Genomic DNA, 18,203 nt, shown 5'->3' with positions numbered 1-18,203 from the left:
GCTGGGAATTATGTTTTCAAACAAAGCGTTAATTCCATTAACATTTATAGACTACTTTTGATTCTCACTGTATTACGGGACAAAGTGCGTCCCTTATTAGCTCAATACGGGACGTGTACTTTTGTTTCTAAATACGGGACGATTCCGTTTTTTAAGGGACGGTTGGCAACCCTACTGGTTAGCTAGCTGGTTAGCTATGTGTAAACATAGCTCCTTGCTATCTAAAGTATAACTGGACGCTGGCGTAAATTCTTGACTATCTCACACTTCTGTTTAATCAGTTTTCTGTTTGACGTTTATTCAGCTGTGTGAGGAACCCTCCCGAGGGATTAATAACGTTTTATTTAATCTAATCTAATCGAATAACTTTAATCTCAGCCAAACCGATTTACTCACGAAAAAATAATACACTGAAAAAAGCCAAACAATAACATGTTTAAGTTATTTCAGTGACTTATATATCATGTTTAGCTTGAGTAGCGAAAGACCGCTGGGGTTTGAAAACGATGTGCCGGGAGTTTGCTGTTCTCACCGGCTCAGATATTTGAAGTTTACACAGCTACATTCTCGCCTGAAAATATGTTAAAAGTTTATTTTGCAAACCAGAAAGAGTAATAAGAGTAATATTAAAACTAAGTAGCTGCATTAGCCATTGATGGAAACTGGAATTGGCTGGGCCAATCTGGGATATGGTTTTTCAATTTTGTTGTCCGTGTGGAAAATCGGGAGCACAGTACAGTCATTTTACAGTCATTGGTTCGTGGGCTTATGGTGACATTGTGTCAGTACTTAGCTTGTGGAAGGCTAGCTAGCTAGAAGGTGAACATTAAATTTCTTGCTAACAAGAAAATTCAACTATATATTAAACAGCTAAATGTTAGAGTAACCAGAAGTATTTGATCTGTAAAGCTTTATAAAGTGAGTTGTGTTTGCCACTCTTCATGATATATAAGGTCTTATTAGAGAAAAAAAAATGTGAATGAAGAAGAGAAGCTATTTTTTGGGTTGAGGGGTCTCTTTTAGGGCTGCCACGATTAGTCGACTAGTCACGATTATGTCGACTATTAAAATCGTGGACGACTAATTTAATAGTCGACGCATCATTTGAAGCTTTGTAAGATCACAAAGGACGCAGGAATGAGTAGTAGGATTTAAGAGTGTAATAACGGACTGAAACAGAAGATGGCAGCACTGCATGTACAAGGATGCCAGCTGCCGTTAAACCCCGAAGAAGAAGAAGCTGTGTCCCAGAATTCATAGCGCAGCCCAGCGCAGTTGTCAACAATGGCGGCAACTAGTAGTTTTAACTTTACTCTTATTATTCTTTCTGGGTCACAAAATAAACGTTTAACATATTTTCAGGCGAGAATGTAGCTGTGTAAACCTCAAATATCTGCTCAGTTTATCAAGACACCACATATTTTCAAAAGCGCTCCGACGTTTTCGGAGACGTCTGTTACCCACTAGCTCGTTAGCTAGGCGGGGGCTAGGCTAACTAGAGCCGTGAGAACACCGGACTCCCAGCAAATCGTTTTCAAACCCACCGCTGTCTTTCGCTAGTCAGGTTAAACATATATATAAGTCACTTAGATAACTTAAAAATGTTATTGTTTGGCTTTCTTTAGTATTTTATTTGTTCCTGAGTAAATCGGTTTGGCCGAGATTAAAGTTATAGTTTTTGCACAGCTAAAACTGTCAAGCAGACAGCTGATTATCAGAAGTGTGAGACGCTGGAGAATATACTCCGGTGTCCTGTTATATTTTAGAAAGCAAGGAGTTTATAAAACTTCACCGAAACAATCTGCAAATTTCATTAAAAATTAATAAACTACCATCTTGTCTTTATTTTTAGTTAGCACAAACACTTCAAGCTGTAAGCTAATGATAGTTATATAAGACCAGATGCTGCTGGTGCAATAAGCTGTACGCTGTACGTCCAATGGATGATGATCTGATTAGTCGACTAATCGCAAAAATAATCGGTGACTAGTCGACTATCAAAATAATCGTTTGTGGCAGCCCTAGTCTCTTTTGTAGCTCAGTCAAATCTACAGGACAAAAAACAAATACAAAAGCTACAAAAGACCTACAGTAAAGTACAGTATATATGACAGAAACTGAGTTTGTATAGTTTGGTATAATTTGAGCTTGAAAGTCAATATTTGCTATGGCTGCCTTTATTCTTTAACACAGCTTGAATAGTGTTCTTGTATTTTCTTTAAGTGGTCTTCAGGAATAGTTTCCAGGTTGCTTGGAGGATAGCAAAAGCACTTATTTGGACGTTTGCTGCCTTTTGTTCTGTCAAAATGATCCCACAGTGCTTCTTTAATGTTGAGGTCCAGGTTCTGGGGAGGCTAATAATTCAGGAGATATGGAAGTAGCCGTACACAGCTAGTTTGAGTCCAGCCATTCAAACCTTGTCTTTCTGTTTGCGTAGTTTGACTCTAGAGAAACAGGGTGCTGTGATGTCAGAGGATGATGCCTGGTGGCTTTCTGCTCCTCCCCCCTTCCCTTTGGAACTGCTTCCACCATCAAGTGCTTCGCTTCCATTTCAAGAAGTGTCAGTGTCGCTGCACCATCAGACTCCCAAGGACCAGGTCTGTCACCCCAACAGAGCTCAGAGTCCGCAGAGCTACTGCGTCAAAACCTTGGAGAGGATATAATGCATCTAGGGAGCTTGTTTATTTAGGATACAGGCATACTGCTGCTGCTGCTGCTGCCGAAGAAGATACAGAGCAAGAAGATATGTAACAATGCGGTACTGGCCTAGAAGATACATATCAAGGGATTCAGGCCAAGGAGATGCAAGTCAAGATACCTTCCTGTAACCACTGAGCCTACCAAGTGGTACTAGGCTGTTGGGAATATGCGGTGCAGCTACTGTAATCTACAAAATATGTGTTACGTCTAACTAGTCTCAAAGTGTTAATGCTAGCTTAATGGTAGCTTTTTTTAAATAAGCATTGTCATATGCAACACTAGGGTGGCACTGGGGGTGGCAAGAGATTATTTTAGGGGGCCACATGTAGATCCGCCTGATGTTTTGTTAGCAGTATTATGCAGTTGTTCCTGTCCTTGATGCAGTTTGCACTTCACCATCACACTCTTATGGTTTAGTGCAGACAAAATTTAAGTGTCCATATCTCCACACCCTTAAAAAACTGCAGAGTATGTCACAAGTTTCTTCTTCCCTGCACACAAACTGTAATCACCTAAAATATATAAGTAGGAAGAAAACGGCATGTGTGATGGGTTTTTTTTCCTATCTGCCAGTCATGCAGACCATTTAAGAACTTTCGTAACACTAGCTACAACAAAACTGAAACTGTGACGTGATTACTCAAGTGACAACAGTAATGCGTTATGTTGTTGTTTCATGCACTACACCTAAAATTGCCACTAACACATGCAAGCTTTTACCAAGAGGCTGCGCCGCTGAAATGTTTTTAACTGTTGGTATATGTTAAAAGCAGCATCTGAGCTGACAATTTGGCTGTATTTAAAAAAGGGATCGCTCAGAGAAAGAGTCTAAAATTGTTCAAGTGATCAGTTGTGGTACCTTTTATGTATCTTTGGAGGTTTCCCACAGATTTGGATTCTGTTCACGGTAGTAGGTGGGGGAGGACTTCAAAAGGACTTGAAAAGTGGAACACATACACTGAACAATACTGTTTTTTGAAGTACTTCGTGCCAGGTAACGTATCACAAACATGTCTCACCCCATAGATGGACTCTGACCACAACTGCTTGTTTTTGTTCGTGGCTGCAGGTCCTCATTACAATAGCCCTCTACCTTGCACCCTGTCATCAGCTGTAGTTGGTGGTGTTGGAGCCTGTTGTATCAAATGAAACACTGTAAAATCAAGACAAATGTAATCTGCATTCACAGCAAAATATGCGGCAGGCGTCTCTGTCAGAATGTTGTTAAATGTTGCATTATCCTTTTTGTCTAAAGGCCTTTACGTTCATCTTGAATAATGCTCATTTAGAAGTCTGTGTTAAACTTAAAGTTGAAACATGAAACCGGGATTCGGAAATTGATTTTCACCAGTGTTCTACTTTCTGTTCTACTTTCCTCTCTCTTCCTTGCCTCACTCTTCCATAGTTTTGTGTCATGTGACTAAAATGACAATTGTCCACATCTTGTCCATATTATTTATTTTCATGGGAAGCAAGTCAAAAGGTATTAATGGTGTTGTTCTGATCAAGCTTTCTTTGCATACTTTCTAAAGTGTAAAAAAAAGTTTCTCTGTGAATTGTGTATTGTAAGTATAAAGCACACCCTGTGAATGACTAAATCAGCAAAGGTAATTTGCAAAATGTGTCAGTGTCATCTTCAGCACCAAACACAGCTGATGAGAGAAATATCTCAACAGCGTTTTTGCTTCAAAAACAATTTCCCAATTAAAAGGCAAGTTGTTTTTAAAATTTGTAGTCTATGACAGAGGAAACAAAACTTGGGTTTGCACATAACCTATAGCAGAATAACTAAAGGATGGTTTGGTCTGATCCACTCCTAATTCTAAGATTTATCAGAAAGGAAAATTTTAAGCCTTAAAAGAAGCGTGGGTGGCTGTCTCCACAGAGGAGGGGCTGAAAGTAGCTGGAAGCTTTGCATCCCATTCTACTTTTAGGAACCACAAGTAGGCCTGCTGATAGTTTTTTTTTTTTTACTACCTACTATAGAAATTTCAGTTTTTTTTACAATGGGACCGCAGATAAACAAAAAGTAAAGTGGTCTCAATGTGGCCAACAATGAAAAATAAGTTTGACATCCTTGCTAAAGGATTATCTAGGAGCTTTTAGAGCAACTTGATAAAAAGGAATTGCAAAAGTGTGGTTTAGAAATAACAAATGCTCACATTTGTTTTCCTGCTGCATCATTCTGGGACAGGATGTTTAGCAATACTGTGCAGAAGAAAAAAGACATCAGAAACATTTGTTAATGTGGACGCTGAAGGACAGATCCTGGTCAAAGGGGAGTCTAATGTTCTCACTGTGTTATTGGAGGCCAAGCAGACACTGTGTTTCTTAGAATCACTTATGTCTGATTTTAGAAGTACAACATTACATTCCAGATAATAAGTAAAAGTTTAATTGGTCCCATTTAAAGAGATGTTAGCACATTAGCATAAATGATAGCTTTGCTGGCAAATGTGACTCAAGTGTTTTGTGGGTTTTTTTCACAAATTTTTGAAGATTGAAATTAAATTTCTCTTTTCACCTTTTTAACATCAAAAGATTTTTTGACCAAGTGAAGAAATTAAATAAAGATGTTCCAGTAATATTTGTTAGGAAAGCACTGAACTTCCCTGTGTGACTGCGAGGCATGTCGGCCCACCTGTCAATGTACGGACGAATAGGCTAGCATTGCAGTGTTGATCTGGCAGCCATCCACCTTGGCGGTCTGGCTGCAGAAAAATCACAGATTGGTGAATGTTTTCACCGAAGCTATAATGTCCCACATGAGGCTGTGTTTTGCTTTCTTTGCTCTGTGTATATGTGTGTGTTTGTGTGCGCACACAGTCTCCCTCTCTCCCCGGTGGTGCTGGGGTGTTTGGCAGGATAAATATAGCTGCGTTGGTGTAAAGCTGTTTTCTCCTCGGCTTTTGTAGCTTTAATCAAAAGCAATCTGGAGGAGGGAGGAATGGAAGGGAAAGTGGTGGGGTAAGGGAGCGGGAGGGAGGGAGGAGGAAGAGGAGCGAGAGATGGTAAGAAGAAGAGTTGGGAAAGCGGGGTGATGCCAGAGTGTTTTATTTTAGCTCTCTTTAAAGAGTCATTGGGGAGTGCTCAGGAGTAATGAGAACCCTGGTGGCTGGAGGAGTGGGACCGGCTCTAACCTCCACTCACCCTCCTCCTCCTCCATCCACTCACTGTCTCTTTATTTCCCGCCCAGCCTCACTTCCTCTGTCATCTCCTTCTTCCTCATTCTGGCTCTCATATCACTTTGAGTAAGGCTACATTCACACTGCGAGCCGTCCTTGCTTCTCTCTGCCTTTCTATTCTGGGCTGTAGCCCACACCTCTTATCAATATGAGCTGATGGTGGTGGAGAATGTGCACAGAGAAACTGTTGTTTTTAAGAGCAGCCGCCATGTAGCACAGCAGAAGAACAGAGCCCTCTGTTAGTTTTGTTAGTGATCTTTTGAGTAAAGTTTACTGTAACAAGCTGCTGTGATGCCCTGGCGACCTGTCCAGTGACAGCTGGGATAAGCTCCAGCCCACCCCACCCGCAGCTCTTAACTGGATAAGCAGTTAAGAAAATGAATGGGTGGATGGATGTTACCAGCTGGTGCTGTGCTCAATTTTTGACAAATCTATTTAGGCTAAAGCTGAAGCTCCAAAGATATTACATTTGCCTTTTCTCAGCTTGCTTCTTTTTCATTTTATTTTTTAAGAAAAAAGAAATGATAGAAAAAGTATTCAGAAAATTCTGATCTCTCCACATTTAGCAGTGAAAGCAAGAAAGGTGACTAAATGGACTGGTTCTTATATAGCGCTTTTCTACTCTTCAGAGCACTCAAAGCGCTTTACACAACTTGTGCATTCACCCATTCACACCCATTCGCACAAGCAAATTTTTCCTAGATGCTTTCTAACTGACATTCACACACATTCATACTCCGATGAATGCATCGGAGAGCAATTTCGGGTTAGTATCTTGCCCAAGGATATTTGGCATGCAGACTAGGGGAAGCCAGGAATCGAACCACCAACCTTCCGATCAGTAGATGACCTCCTCTACCACCTGAGCTACAGCCACAGCCACCCTACTGACACTTGGTATCAATAGGGTGATGAGTCAGATGTACAAAAATGTACAAAAACTTTTTCCAATTTTGATGCTGATACCAAAATACCATGCAGATACCAAGTGTCAGTCCTATAGCACTGTTAAGTAATTATGTGTTAAGCAACATCAGGCTTTAGTTACACTGTTATACTGTTTTTGCAACTTTCTAAGGTAAAATGAATATGTCCAGGTATAAATGTGTATCGCTCTGGTATTCATTTATAAAATAATCAATGCCAACTGGATCGAAATAAATAAAGTGTTAATCTTTTTCACCTAATTTATTTGAAAAGGTCTTAGTGTGAGAGACTTTACTGTTTACTGCTGTCATTTACAGACAGGGTGCTTTCCCTGTTCTCACTGTGTGAACACCTCCTCATCTGAGCTCGTGGAGTGGAGCTGACAAGAGTCACTGATGACACCTTATGTTACCATAATAACGCAAAATCTAAATCTAAGTATTAGACCAAAATGAAAGAGAAGCCAGCATGAAAAAGAATTGTGTACTCCTGAGCTTTTCACTTGACCACAAAAAACGACTGCAAGCTTTGCAAGCTCTGCAGATGTAGAAAGAAAAGCTACAGTAGCAGGTATGAAATACCTCCAAAGTGTTATGAGTGAAGACTGCTGGCATGTTGGTATAGTAAACACAGAACAAAATAGAACTGAATTGAATACTTCAACACCATAGGTTGACTCATCTTCACAATCCCTCATCTAGCTTCTTTGGATCAATAGCTAAATATTGATTATCCTGGTCTGAAGTTTAGATTCTTTGAAGTCTTAGAAATATAGTCAAAAGAAGACGGTTGAAGATAGTGGATACATGGAAAGCTGAAGTTGGGGAGAGCAACAGAAAGGCCAAGTCCAGAACAGACACTGAATAGGTTTTCAAGTTTTTTGCTATATGCACAGTGGAAAACATGTTGCCCTGTCAGATCTTTTTTCTTTGCTGTCCACAACAAATGCAGAAAAACATATAAACATATAAAATAGCTACACAGAAGAAATGATCATTAAAGACAATTTAAAAAACAACTATAAACCCAGCATATATAGTCAAAAACATGATAAATAGGAAACGCTAGCATGGTGGTGGGTTGCATCCATCTTTAATATACAGTCTATAGAAGTGACTAGTCAGTCACTCAGTAGGCCTCAGTAGGCCTGTCCTAAAGCTTTTCAGCTTTAATGGGATCTCGGTGCACAAAATGAACATTATGTTGTCCTCAACAAGACTTTAAACTAGAGCAAGACCATAAGGTGTTTACTGAGGTTACAGTCCAAGGTAGCTGAAAGCTTCTAGTCATGCTTCTTTTTGAAACCAGAGTCGCCGCCTGATGGCCATTAGAAAGAAATGCAGGTTTAAGGCATTAGCTGCACAGCACAAGAGGACCGGAGAGGGGAAAAGTGTCATCTTATACTTGATGCCATTTCTTTAACGTAGTGATTACAGTCTGTTCATAGAATGAATGCAGTATCTAACAGCAGCTGAGTAGTGGAAACTGGCGTCAAAGGCTTCTTTGATGCTTTGTTTGGAGCCAAGTCTGAGTGTGCCACATACTGTACGTGGTACAAAGTCTGTTGGTCGCTTGAAACTGAATTAGCTGTCACTGTCAAAAAGGGTTAACATCAAGTAATCACTACATCCCGAAGTGGTTATGCAATTCACTCAGCTGTGTGGGTCTGATGCGTGTGTCACGTGTCTGCGTTTGGACTCACTCTTTGCCGTAGTGCATCAGCACAGCCAATGTATAGTCAGTGTGCATATGTGTGATGGGACAAATAGAAGGAAAGAAGACGGGAGATATCAGTTTGGCAGCGACTTGAGTGTCCTTTCATTATCCAGTTGGCTTTGTGTTCCTCATTTGGAGGCCAAGAGCGGCCCACAGTGGAAGCAAAGCTGCTCCCTGCTATAACTGCCTTGATGTTGATCTTAAAAAGCTTCCATAAAAACCTTTTTCTGGGCAGCAGAGCAGCTCTTTAGGAAGTGCATTGTTCCATTTCCTGTTTGACAGTCACAGCCGTGCCTCAGATTAGTGCTTGGCAAAATACTTGGCTGAGATGATTTCTACTAACTGCAGTAAAGAATATTTCCTTTCTCTTCGACACCTTATTGTGATACTAATGTGAAAAGCGTTCAGCTCCTCATCACTACTTCACTGTCGTGTTATGCAAGTATATGTCATATATTATCTGATCTGTTTGTGCAGAACCTCTGTGATGACAGCTTGTTGGCAGATTAGCTGATAAAGATGCATGTGTCGTATGGCTGTTATTGTAATCCCCACCCGTGCTCCTTCTATCTTAGGTGATCTGGGTGTGCAATAACTGCCGAAAGCAGCAGGAGATTCTGACCAAGCCAGGGGAGTGGTTCACCGGGCCCCCCGGGAAGCCCGCTGGCCTCGGTTCAGCCGTCAGCGAGCCATCAGTGTGCCAAGCTCCCGGGGATAAGAAGCTCAGATCTCGCTCCCAAGCACCACCGGGGTCCACCACTGCAATCTACGACCCCAACCGACCGAGCGCACCTGGGACCGCGCCTGGCACTGATGCTCGGTCGCTCAGTGAACCACCACGAGACACGTAAGGCGGAGCTATAAAGTAGAACCCGTGTTTCTGTGGAAAAATGCATATGCAGACATGGGCAAACAAAAGACATATTTTATTCTTTTACCTCATGGGTGCGACGAACATCACTGAAAAAGTGTGAAATGTTCAATGTTAAAATATAAAGGAGAGTAATTTGCTGACAAAGTTTTTTTTTTAATGCTGTTGTGGTCACAAGTTGTTTTTCCAAATGATTGATTTAATCTCTTTAAAAAATAAGAATTGGCTGCACAACTTTGCATTTATTTTGGATTTTCTCAAATGAACATGGGGTCAAAGTAGACTTACAGGTTTAATTATATGCATGTTGTCCCTCAACCACATACTTTTGCTAGCCATCAATAAGCTTCTGACTTAATTCTGCATATTTGACCACTCATCTTGGCAGAATTGATATTTTTTACTCAAATTGGTTGGTTTCCTGGGATGAACCCAGCTTTGAAATGTAGTCCACATTCAGATTGGGGTGGTGGGAATTCCACACGCTTAATATGACCCTGTTTAACCATTACAAAACCACTTGTGATGTGTGTTTGGGATCATTGTCCTGTTGGAACACCCAATTGTGTTTCAACCATCCAGCTGTTGATCTGTGGGGAAGTTGAAGAATTTGGAGGTAGTTCTTCTTCTTCATTATTCACTTTTACAGTGGACTACTATTGCTAGCCCAGAGCACAACACTACCATCACCATGCTTGGCTGCTGGTACAGTTTTTTTAGCTCTGAAAGGCTCGCTTTTACTCCTCCAAACATACCTCTTGTCATTGTGGTTAGTTGCTTGAATTTGTCTGACCATAAAACCTTTCAGGCATTTGACTTCTTCATGTGGCAGCACACTTTCCATTTGTGTATTGGTCAGTCCAAATACTCCAAATACCAAAACAAATACTCGTCATGCTGGAAAGAGAAACTACCAGTTGTAATCAATAATTTTTTATGCATGAATCATGTAATTGAGACTGTGTGTATAATTTAGATCTTTTGTGGATTAGTGAAAATAATAATAATAATAATAATAATAATAATAATAATAATGTGCACCCAGTTCTTGTTTTATAAAGTAATTAAGGATGTATGCTGTACGATTTTTTTCTACCCCTGAAAAAGAACAATTAATTAAACATAATTAAAAGTCCAATATTCCCATTAAGTGTCCATGCCCATGATGAGTCTATGTGCACCTCTGGTCTCAATTTTATACATTTCCTCTGTTTGCAGCAACATGTGCATTTAATATCTGTGCAGGTACCCTGTGGATTTTATGGTAGCATGCAGATACAGAGATGAAGATCAATGTGTAAAATTGCTGCTACATTTACATAATGAGGTGACAAGAGCTCAATACTCAAAAAACTCCCACACAGAATGTGATCAATCCATCTAAGGCCTGAGTACTGTGAAGGCAACAGCATATGATTCACCCTTAATTTGTCACCCTCTGATACTGTGACTCAGTAATGGAGGGATCCACCTTAATTTGAAAAATGAGAAGGTGCTGCACGCGCTGGAGTTACTCTGGAGTGATGGTACTCTCTTTCAGATCATATCACTTCCAAAGACAATGACCACTAACATCGCTGCATTAGGTTGTTTTGAGGAATAATAAAAAAAGAAAAACAAACAAACACGTAAAGCAAGTAAAAATATACTGTTGGTGTTTATCCTTTCCCAATGTTTACTGACAATATTTTCTGGGACATCATCTCCCAAGCCAGAGCTGGTGCTGACAGAACAATAAAAACTACACTGTAAAAAGACAGATGTTGACATTGTTTACATGAACAGCAGTGGGTCCACTCAAATCCTCCTGTAACACCAGGAATATTTCTCATATTATTGCAATAAACAGCAAAAACATGTGCTTTTGTTTTCTTTAAAAATATAAAACCCAATTGATTTACAGCCTTTTTGGTTAAGAAGACATGTGATCAGATACCTGTACTGAAAAAAAATCAATTTAAAAATAACATGTTCATTTAGCTACATGAAATTTAGCAGAGACATGTTAATGTTACATAATGTATTACTCCTTCATGGAGCTTTGCAGATCCTCAACTAGATCTTAGAGTTGTCACTAGGGGGCAGAGTGGAGTGGAGAAGACGGGAGTCATATTATGCAAAGAATCTTTGTAATGAGGTGAAGCCAGCTAGGATAGGCTCCAGCCACCCCACAACCCTGATAAGGATAAGCGGAGGAGAATGCATAGATGAGGTGAAGCCAAATGTTATTTATTATCTAAAGTGTCCATGACAGTCATTCTCTATATTTCTTATAACTTTCTCATTTGTTTTCTTCTTCTTCATGGTGAACTCTGCTGTTGATCCTTTTCCGTTCTCCACCAGTCAGTCTCTGACCTATTTATATTGTCATCACCATCACACCCCTGGCTTCCAAGAGCACTGCACATAAGCGCATGTCTGCAAACAGACATCATCACACAACCATAAATCCCACATCAGATGTGTGGAAAGGACAGCCAGCCAATGGTTATTCAATGTCCAAATGTTTGCTTTGTGTTTATTGCACTAATGGCATTTCAGCACTCCCTTTATGTATAGCTGGAGAACTAGCAATACATACATACAATACATTTTTTAAAAGACAGAGCCAAAGATATCTTGATTTTTTACTCTATTAGTTCTGACCTCTGCTAGTTCCATAATTTGGGATTTGTGGGGTTCACTGATTAATACTGCTTTTCTTGAGATGCTCCTCTTCAAGAGCCACGTTTTTCAAAAGAACCACAATGTACTGGTAGCCATCAATTCCTGGATTCACCAGATAATTGAACTTCATAAACCTCCTCAAGAGCAAGTGAAATGTGTAAAATTGTTAAAAAGTGCCCATTTTATCTTGTGTTGTCTCAGCCAGCAGAAAGAAAGCAGTCCTAATGCTTGTGTTATTGAGCACCATCTCCCACATTCCTCATTTGCTTCCATTATACAATGATGGATTATGCCTCTTAGCATTGTTTCCTATGCCATTCATTGTAATGGAAGAATGAGGCTACTTAATAGTAGAACGAGTTTTCACTTGTGACATTCTGTTAGTGGACACTAATGTTAACAATGAAATGGTAACAGATGCAAATCACACCAGTGGCATTTGTCACACATGGCTTAAGTGGATACATTGTATAAGCAGAAGCTAAAAGCAGCCACATACATTAACCAAAGTCTTCCACCCTCCACGTGCTGTCACAGCTGTCTGTGATGCTCGGTTTGTGACTCACTTTCCGCCAAATGAATCATATAGCTACTCATTGAAGAGCCTTCTTACGCGCACATGTGATGATTTATTGTTAACTCAATGGGAACAGAAAACTTCGGAATTTCAGATTGTGTGACAAAACACCCTATCGCCGACTTGTTAAGTGATGATGTAATGCCCTGTGACACCCCGAGTGACAGATACTGATTTACAGGTTAATTATTATTGGCAGTGAAGGCAAAAACAATGAGATGATTCAGTTTGCATTAACCTGTGTAACATTGTCACTCACACGTTGCCGTTGTAAGCTTCCTGCTGAACAGTTCTCTAACCAAACCAGTATCTTGTCTGACATCACCCCTCATCTGTATACTTTCCCTCCTCAGGAGGAATGGACGGGGTGGAGGAGCTGGTCGGGGAGAGCGGCGGCAAGGCCAGCCCAGGCTGAAGACCCAAGTCTCCATGGACCGGGACCTCAGGGGGGAGTCTAGGGAACGCAGGGAAAGTCGGCGCCTGACAAAGGGACGTTCTCTGGAGCACGATCCTGTGGGAGGTGTTGGAGTAAGACGGACAGAAGAGGGGGATTACCATCACATGGACCACACCGGTGCGCCCCCTCGACAAGCAGGGCCCGTCCCTCCTGGAGGCAGGGGCCATCCTGTGCCCGGGCAGGGTCGAGGCACAGGCGTAGGGGGAGGTGAGGTCGGGGACGGTGCCCGACCTGGACAGAGGACAGCGGGTGGGGTAGGTGGGCTGCATGAACATGCTCTTTCACAGCAAGCCCCTCCCCCTGAACTCAGAGAACCTCCTGATTCAGGTCCTGGCTCAGCCCCGGGCCAGGGACCCTCAGTGAAACGGACCAAACGGGACAAAGCTGAGAGCATGCTGCGCAACGATTCGCTAAGCTCTGATCAATCGGAATCTCTGCGTCCGCCACCGCCGCGGCCCTACAAGTCAAAACGAGGGCAGGGGGCCGGAGGGAAGAGACAAACGAGCGTCAGTAGTTCAGAGGAGGAGGGCGGGACCACGCCTGAGTACAGCAGCTGTGAGGATGCCGAGATTGAAAGTGTCAGCGAGAGAGGTGAGAGAATATCCATCATTACCTTCTGTTCATGAAGAAACTGTGGCATATATTGATATCTGTCTGGTCATTTGTTTGTTTATCCGTCCATTCAATTCACGAGATATTTATTTTGACAGAAGATGAGGAAATGATCCACCCTACCCTTTGTTTATGGCATCTTAAGTCAGAGCGGTACATTAGCCTTGTTCTTCAAGCGACAACATTTTTGATTTAGATTTTAAAACCAAAATCTCTGTTTTAATGTGTTTTTTTGCTGTGAACTATCATCAACCAGGAAGACAATATAATATAAAGGATGGAAATTTATAGTCATGCAAAATAATAAAACATTTTAGTAAGTAAGATGTAAGTTAAGATCAAATAAATAAAATAAGATGATCATTCATTTTCAATTATTTTAAAAAATCCAGCTTTTTAAAAATTGCCTTTCACAATAAAAGTGTGTATTATAAGCCTGACGGACTGCCAACTTAAGGACCGGTGATTTTTTCCTTTAATACAAAAGCTTTGAGCTAGTGCATGTATTTTTTTTAGCCTGCTGTTATTATTATGTTTTGCATATTTAAAATCAGCTGGAAAGTCCATAAAGACCTCTAAAGACTACCACATAAAGATTACAACTTATTCTTATTCCTATATTCTTTTACTTTCTTAGCTCACATTCATCCACTGATTTTGGATTACCATCGGTTAGAATATTTGGAATGAACATAAACCTTCATTTAGTGCTTTCTCTCTTGTAAAGAGTTTACTGCTGGACTGTAGCTATACTAAGTAACATGTGAAGCAATTACTTAAAAAAACAAACAAAAAAAAACTAGATCCCTATGGACAACCCAGAGTGGGATCCCTGGAGGACATTGTGTTAATGTTATATTATTTTTTATTATATTCCAGTCTCCAGGGCACCCACTAGACTGTGTGGGTCTTTAGCATTAGGCACATAAAAATCCCCACCTTACCAACAGAATTTATTTCACATCATGCATTTCATTGTATTGGTGCTGCACTTGCAGGGTGTATGTTTGAACGCTCCCATCTGACCACTATATTATGGGAAATGAATTTAAGAAGTGCAGACAGGTGTTCGGTTTCCATCTGTGATCCTCACTTGCACTGTGTCAGTCTGCGAGGCTACAAACGTTTCGCTTCTTTAACACCGTGTGCTCGCTGATCACAGGTGAGGCGACTCTGATGTAACCTCCTGATTTGGAGAAGCACTGCTCGTTTATCAGGTTTTTTTTATAATGCTTAGTGAAGCGCTAAAACCTCATGTGTTACACACCAAACGGCTTGAGAACAAGCTTTGCAAAGGCAACATTTGAGAGGCGTGGTCTGGCTGCGCCTGCAGAAACGTGGCACGTCCTGCGACATTCTCTAATGTTTTGTGTGCCGTGCATGCAGCAGGCTGTAGCCGGCAGTCCGGGTTGTCAAAATGAGCAGCTACCCAATAAACTGCCATGCACGTTAACAAGTGTGTGTATCTGAACGTTTTCCTGTGTGTCATATTGTATTGTTTTCAGCTTGGCCCTGAGGGAGGACAATCCCACACTGAGCACACATGTACGTGTGTGCGTGTAGTGTGTTTGTGATGGGGGCAGTTTGACCCCAGTTAATCCCAGGCTTGACCTTCTGTGGCTTTGCATAGCCAACTATGTCCCCAAGCCTGAGCACACACAACTGTTTACACTCTAACCTTGTCATGTCCAAGCTGGGTTATGTCACTTCACTACTAACCATTCCAAGGCATTTGGACTGGCTGCTATGTATCCGACTGTGTTAAAAATAATACAAGCCATAAATAAATATACACAGCTGGAAGGAAGTCATATTTTTCACTGTTTAGCAGCTTGTAACCAGTGCTACAAAAGCATTGCTTGAGTTAAATATGACCAGTCTCATATTTCAGAGCTGCTGTTTTTCTATCACTTCCTGGGAGTCCCATTCTTGCCACTTGTCCTGTGGGCTCTGTCATTTCAAAACGCATCAAGAAATTTGCGTAGAGAGCAAACTCCTCTCACAAACTTACCTGAATTTTAGTCCAGAGGATCGTAGCTGGTGATGAGAGTTGGGTCCTTAGGTAGTTAGTAGCTAGTCATAAATAGCAGTTAGATAGCAGTTTGACCCTTTGAGACATGTACTGTAACAGCAAGCTTAAGTAATGTCATTCAGCTAAGTGATAACGTAAGGATGCATGGATTTTCTAAAAAGGTTTTTGGGCCTTTAAAGATCACTCGTGACTCTTAGAGTTCACCTCTCTTTTCCTCATCTCATCTAATAATAATTAACAGAACCCAACAATCACACTGATTGTATTCTCATGCTACATTAAATTTTATTTTCACTGGAAACCAACAAAAGTGTGGAGCATTCTGTGGAGCAAAGGGTAGAGCGCCAGCCTGGACCCACACCAGCCGCTGTGACATTCATCATGTGGAGGTTTAGGATGAGAGTGTGCTGTCAGGCCAGGTTTTAAACACATTGGTGTGGCAGCAATTCGCTGCTTCCTTTTTTAGCTCGAGACTGAGACCAGGTCAGCGCCAAGATGTGGTTGCTGGCAGCTAAGGAGCATCCAGGCATGTAAATCATTGTAAATTCGGGGCACAGTAGATCTGTGCAAGTATTGTCCTACATACAAACATGCGCTACCAACTCACACTCTCAATGGAAGAAAGGGAAACATGATACAAACACTTGAGAATTCTGTCAGGCAGTATTTAATCTATTGCATTTTAGATTAATTGGTTTTACTTGGATTTTATAGAGATGTAAATAAAGGCAGACTTATTGATTATAGTCGAGTTTGCCAGATAAAATAACTGATGCTGGCAGGTTTTATCAGCTACAGTTAAAAGCTAACTAATAGTTACTCTGTGTGCTGGTGTTCCACTAGTCTTGTTATAAACGTGAACCTTGTGAAAAGGTCCTTTATGTACTCAATGTCTGCATGTAGTGTCCTTGTACCAGGCACCAGACAGAAATAAACTAACAGCCCCTTTGCTGTAGAGCTAGCTAGCCCTGTGTAAGATGTAGGCTAAGATAAACAAGTAAAATCATGTTCTAGCATAACTTGTTTAGCATAGATACGTATTTGTGTTTTTGAAAATGTAATCTGTTTAAACAGTAGCCTTTTAGGGCTACAAAATTAAAAAGGAGTTTTGTCTCTTTGTCGTTAAAGTTAAATGGAGTTACTGAAGTGTAGAGCTAAAATTAGCTTCAGTTCCGACGCAGCCAGAAGTTAAAAAAAGAATTTTTAACCACATGATCACGGATTAGTTTAAATTACTACATATTGGTAAATGTAAGAGAATTTCTTTTATCTTTCTGTGTTTAATAACCTTTAACAGGTACTGATAAATGCACAACATTGGTACTTGTTTGATTTTTACTGACTTTTGAGTGATAGGGTAAGTACTGTCAAGTAGTTGGTACTTGACATAAACAGTCATAAACAATAGATGGTACTCATACAGTGTAGGGTATTTCCATGTTATGTATTCAGAATACGTTAGAGTAACGTATTCTGAGTACTTTGGATTACTTAATATATTATCATGCTTTTTACAACTACATGAATGTACTATTTCTGTGTGATTTATTACTATTAAGGTTACTCGCCATACCAATACCAACTAGATTTTTAAATCTTAATATAAAATGAGTAACAGTAGGGTGGACATTAGGTAAGGCTGCACTTTTTGCAGCGATCTCGTATAGAAAACTATTCCGCGTGTATATAAAACAGGTCCGCAGCTCTGAACAGTAGTAAAGGGACTTCTGAGTGATACATTGGATTCTGTGTCGGGCTCGTAGCCGAAAACTAGCTTTACTTTGTTGTCTGGGTCAACTTTGCTAGCGAGAGACAGAGAGAGGCTGCTCCAACTGAACTTATTGTTTCGAGTCCTCAAGTGGCCATCTGGGTCTCTCTTCAAAAGCAAGGCAATCTCTAATCCTTACAAATGTAAAAAAGTAATTATAACTTACTATTAGAGGGTGTATCTGTATCCCTGTGTTGGTGTTGTTCTTGTATTTTCGTAATAATGTTTGTCCATGATCAGCATTACAACTGACCAATCACGTTGTTGTGATGTTATAGCATCGCAATAAAAAAAGCCTGTGGTTATGTAAAACTTTCTTCTGGAATAAATGGTAAGCATTGCAAGTGTTTTCTTTATTAATTTATGCAACATAATAAATATGTTATTAAGTTAGGTTTGTTGTTTTAGGCAAATTTAGGCTACTCATGTTGGTTTGCTAGTGATAGTTAAAAAGAATTGGCTGACTCCTGCTAGCTGAATGCTCAGAAAATGTAATTGCTGAGTTGTAATACTGATCCTGGACCAATTAATGCTCTATTAGAGATAGTAAGCTAGCTAGCTGTGCATGGTAACACTTGCAGCTTCCAAATGCTTTTGCTCCTCTTTGTTTGGTTTTAAGAACACTGTAAAAACAAAATGCCAAAGTCTTGTTGAGCTGTGACCGGATAAATTCGGTTCCCGTGGTTTTGGT

General features: G+C 40.5%; 1 protein-coding gene across 5 annotated transcripts in view; it reads left to right on the top strand.

The window, feature by feature from the left end:
- rims1a (regulating synaptic membrane exocytosis 1a) overlaps positions 1–18,203 on the top strand; it is a 116,844-nt gene that overhangs the window by 56,193 nt on the left and 42,448 nt on the right. For all 5 annotated transcript variants that reach the window (XM_026190747.1, XM_026190746.1, XM_026190745.1 and 2 more), the window contains exons 5-6: positions 9,104–9,375; positions 12,997–13,691. In XM_026190747.1, coding sequence (XP_026046532.1) covers positions 9,104–9,375; positions 12,997–13,691 — 967 coding nt within the window. The remainder of the gene's footprint in view (positions 1–9,103; positions 9,376–12,996; positions 13,692–18,203) is intronic.

The sequence above is a fragment of the Astatotilapia calliptera genome, chromosome 13 (assembly GCF_900246225.1).
Source record: "Astatotilapia calliptera chromosome 13, fAstCal1.2, whole genome shotgun sequence".
Classification (NCBI taxonomy): domain Eukaryota; kingdom Metazoa; phylum Chordata; class Actinopteri; order Cichliformes; family Cichlidae; genus Astatotilapia; species Astatotilapia calliptera.
Note: the sequence above shows the minus strand (reverse complement) of the source record. Positions and strands in the feature narration are given on the sequence as shown.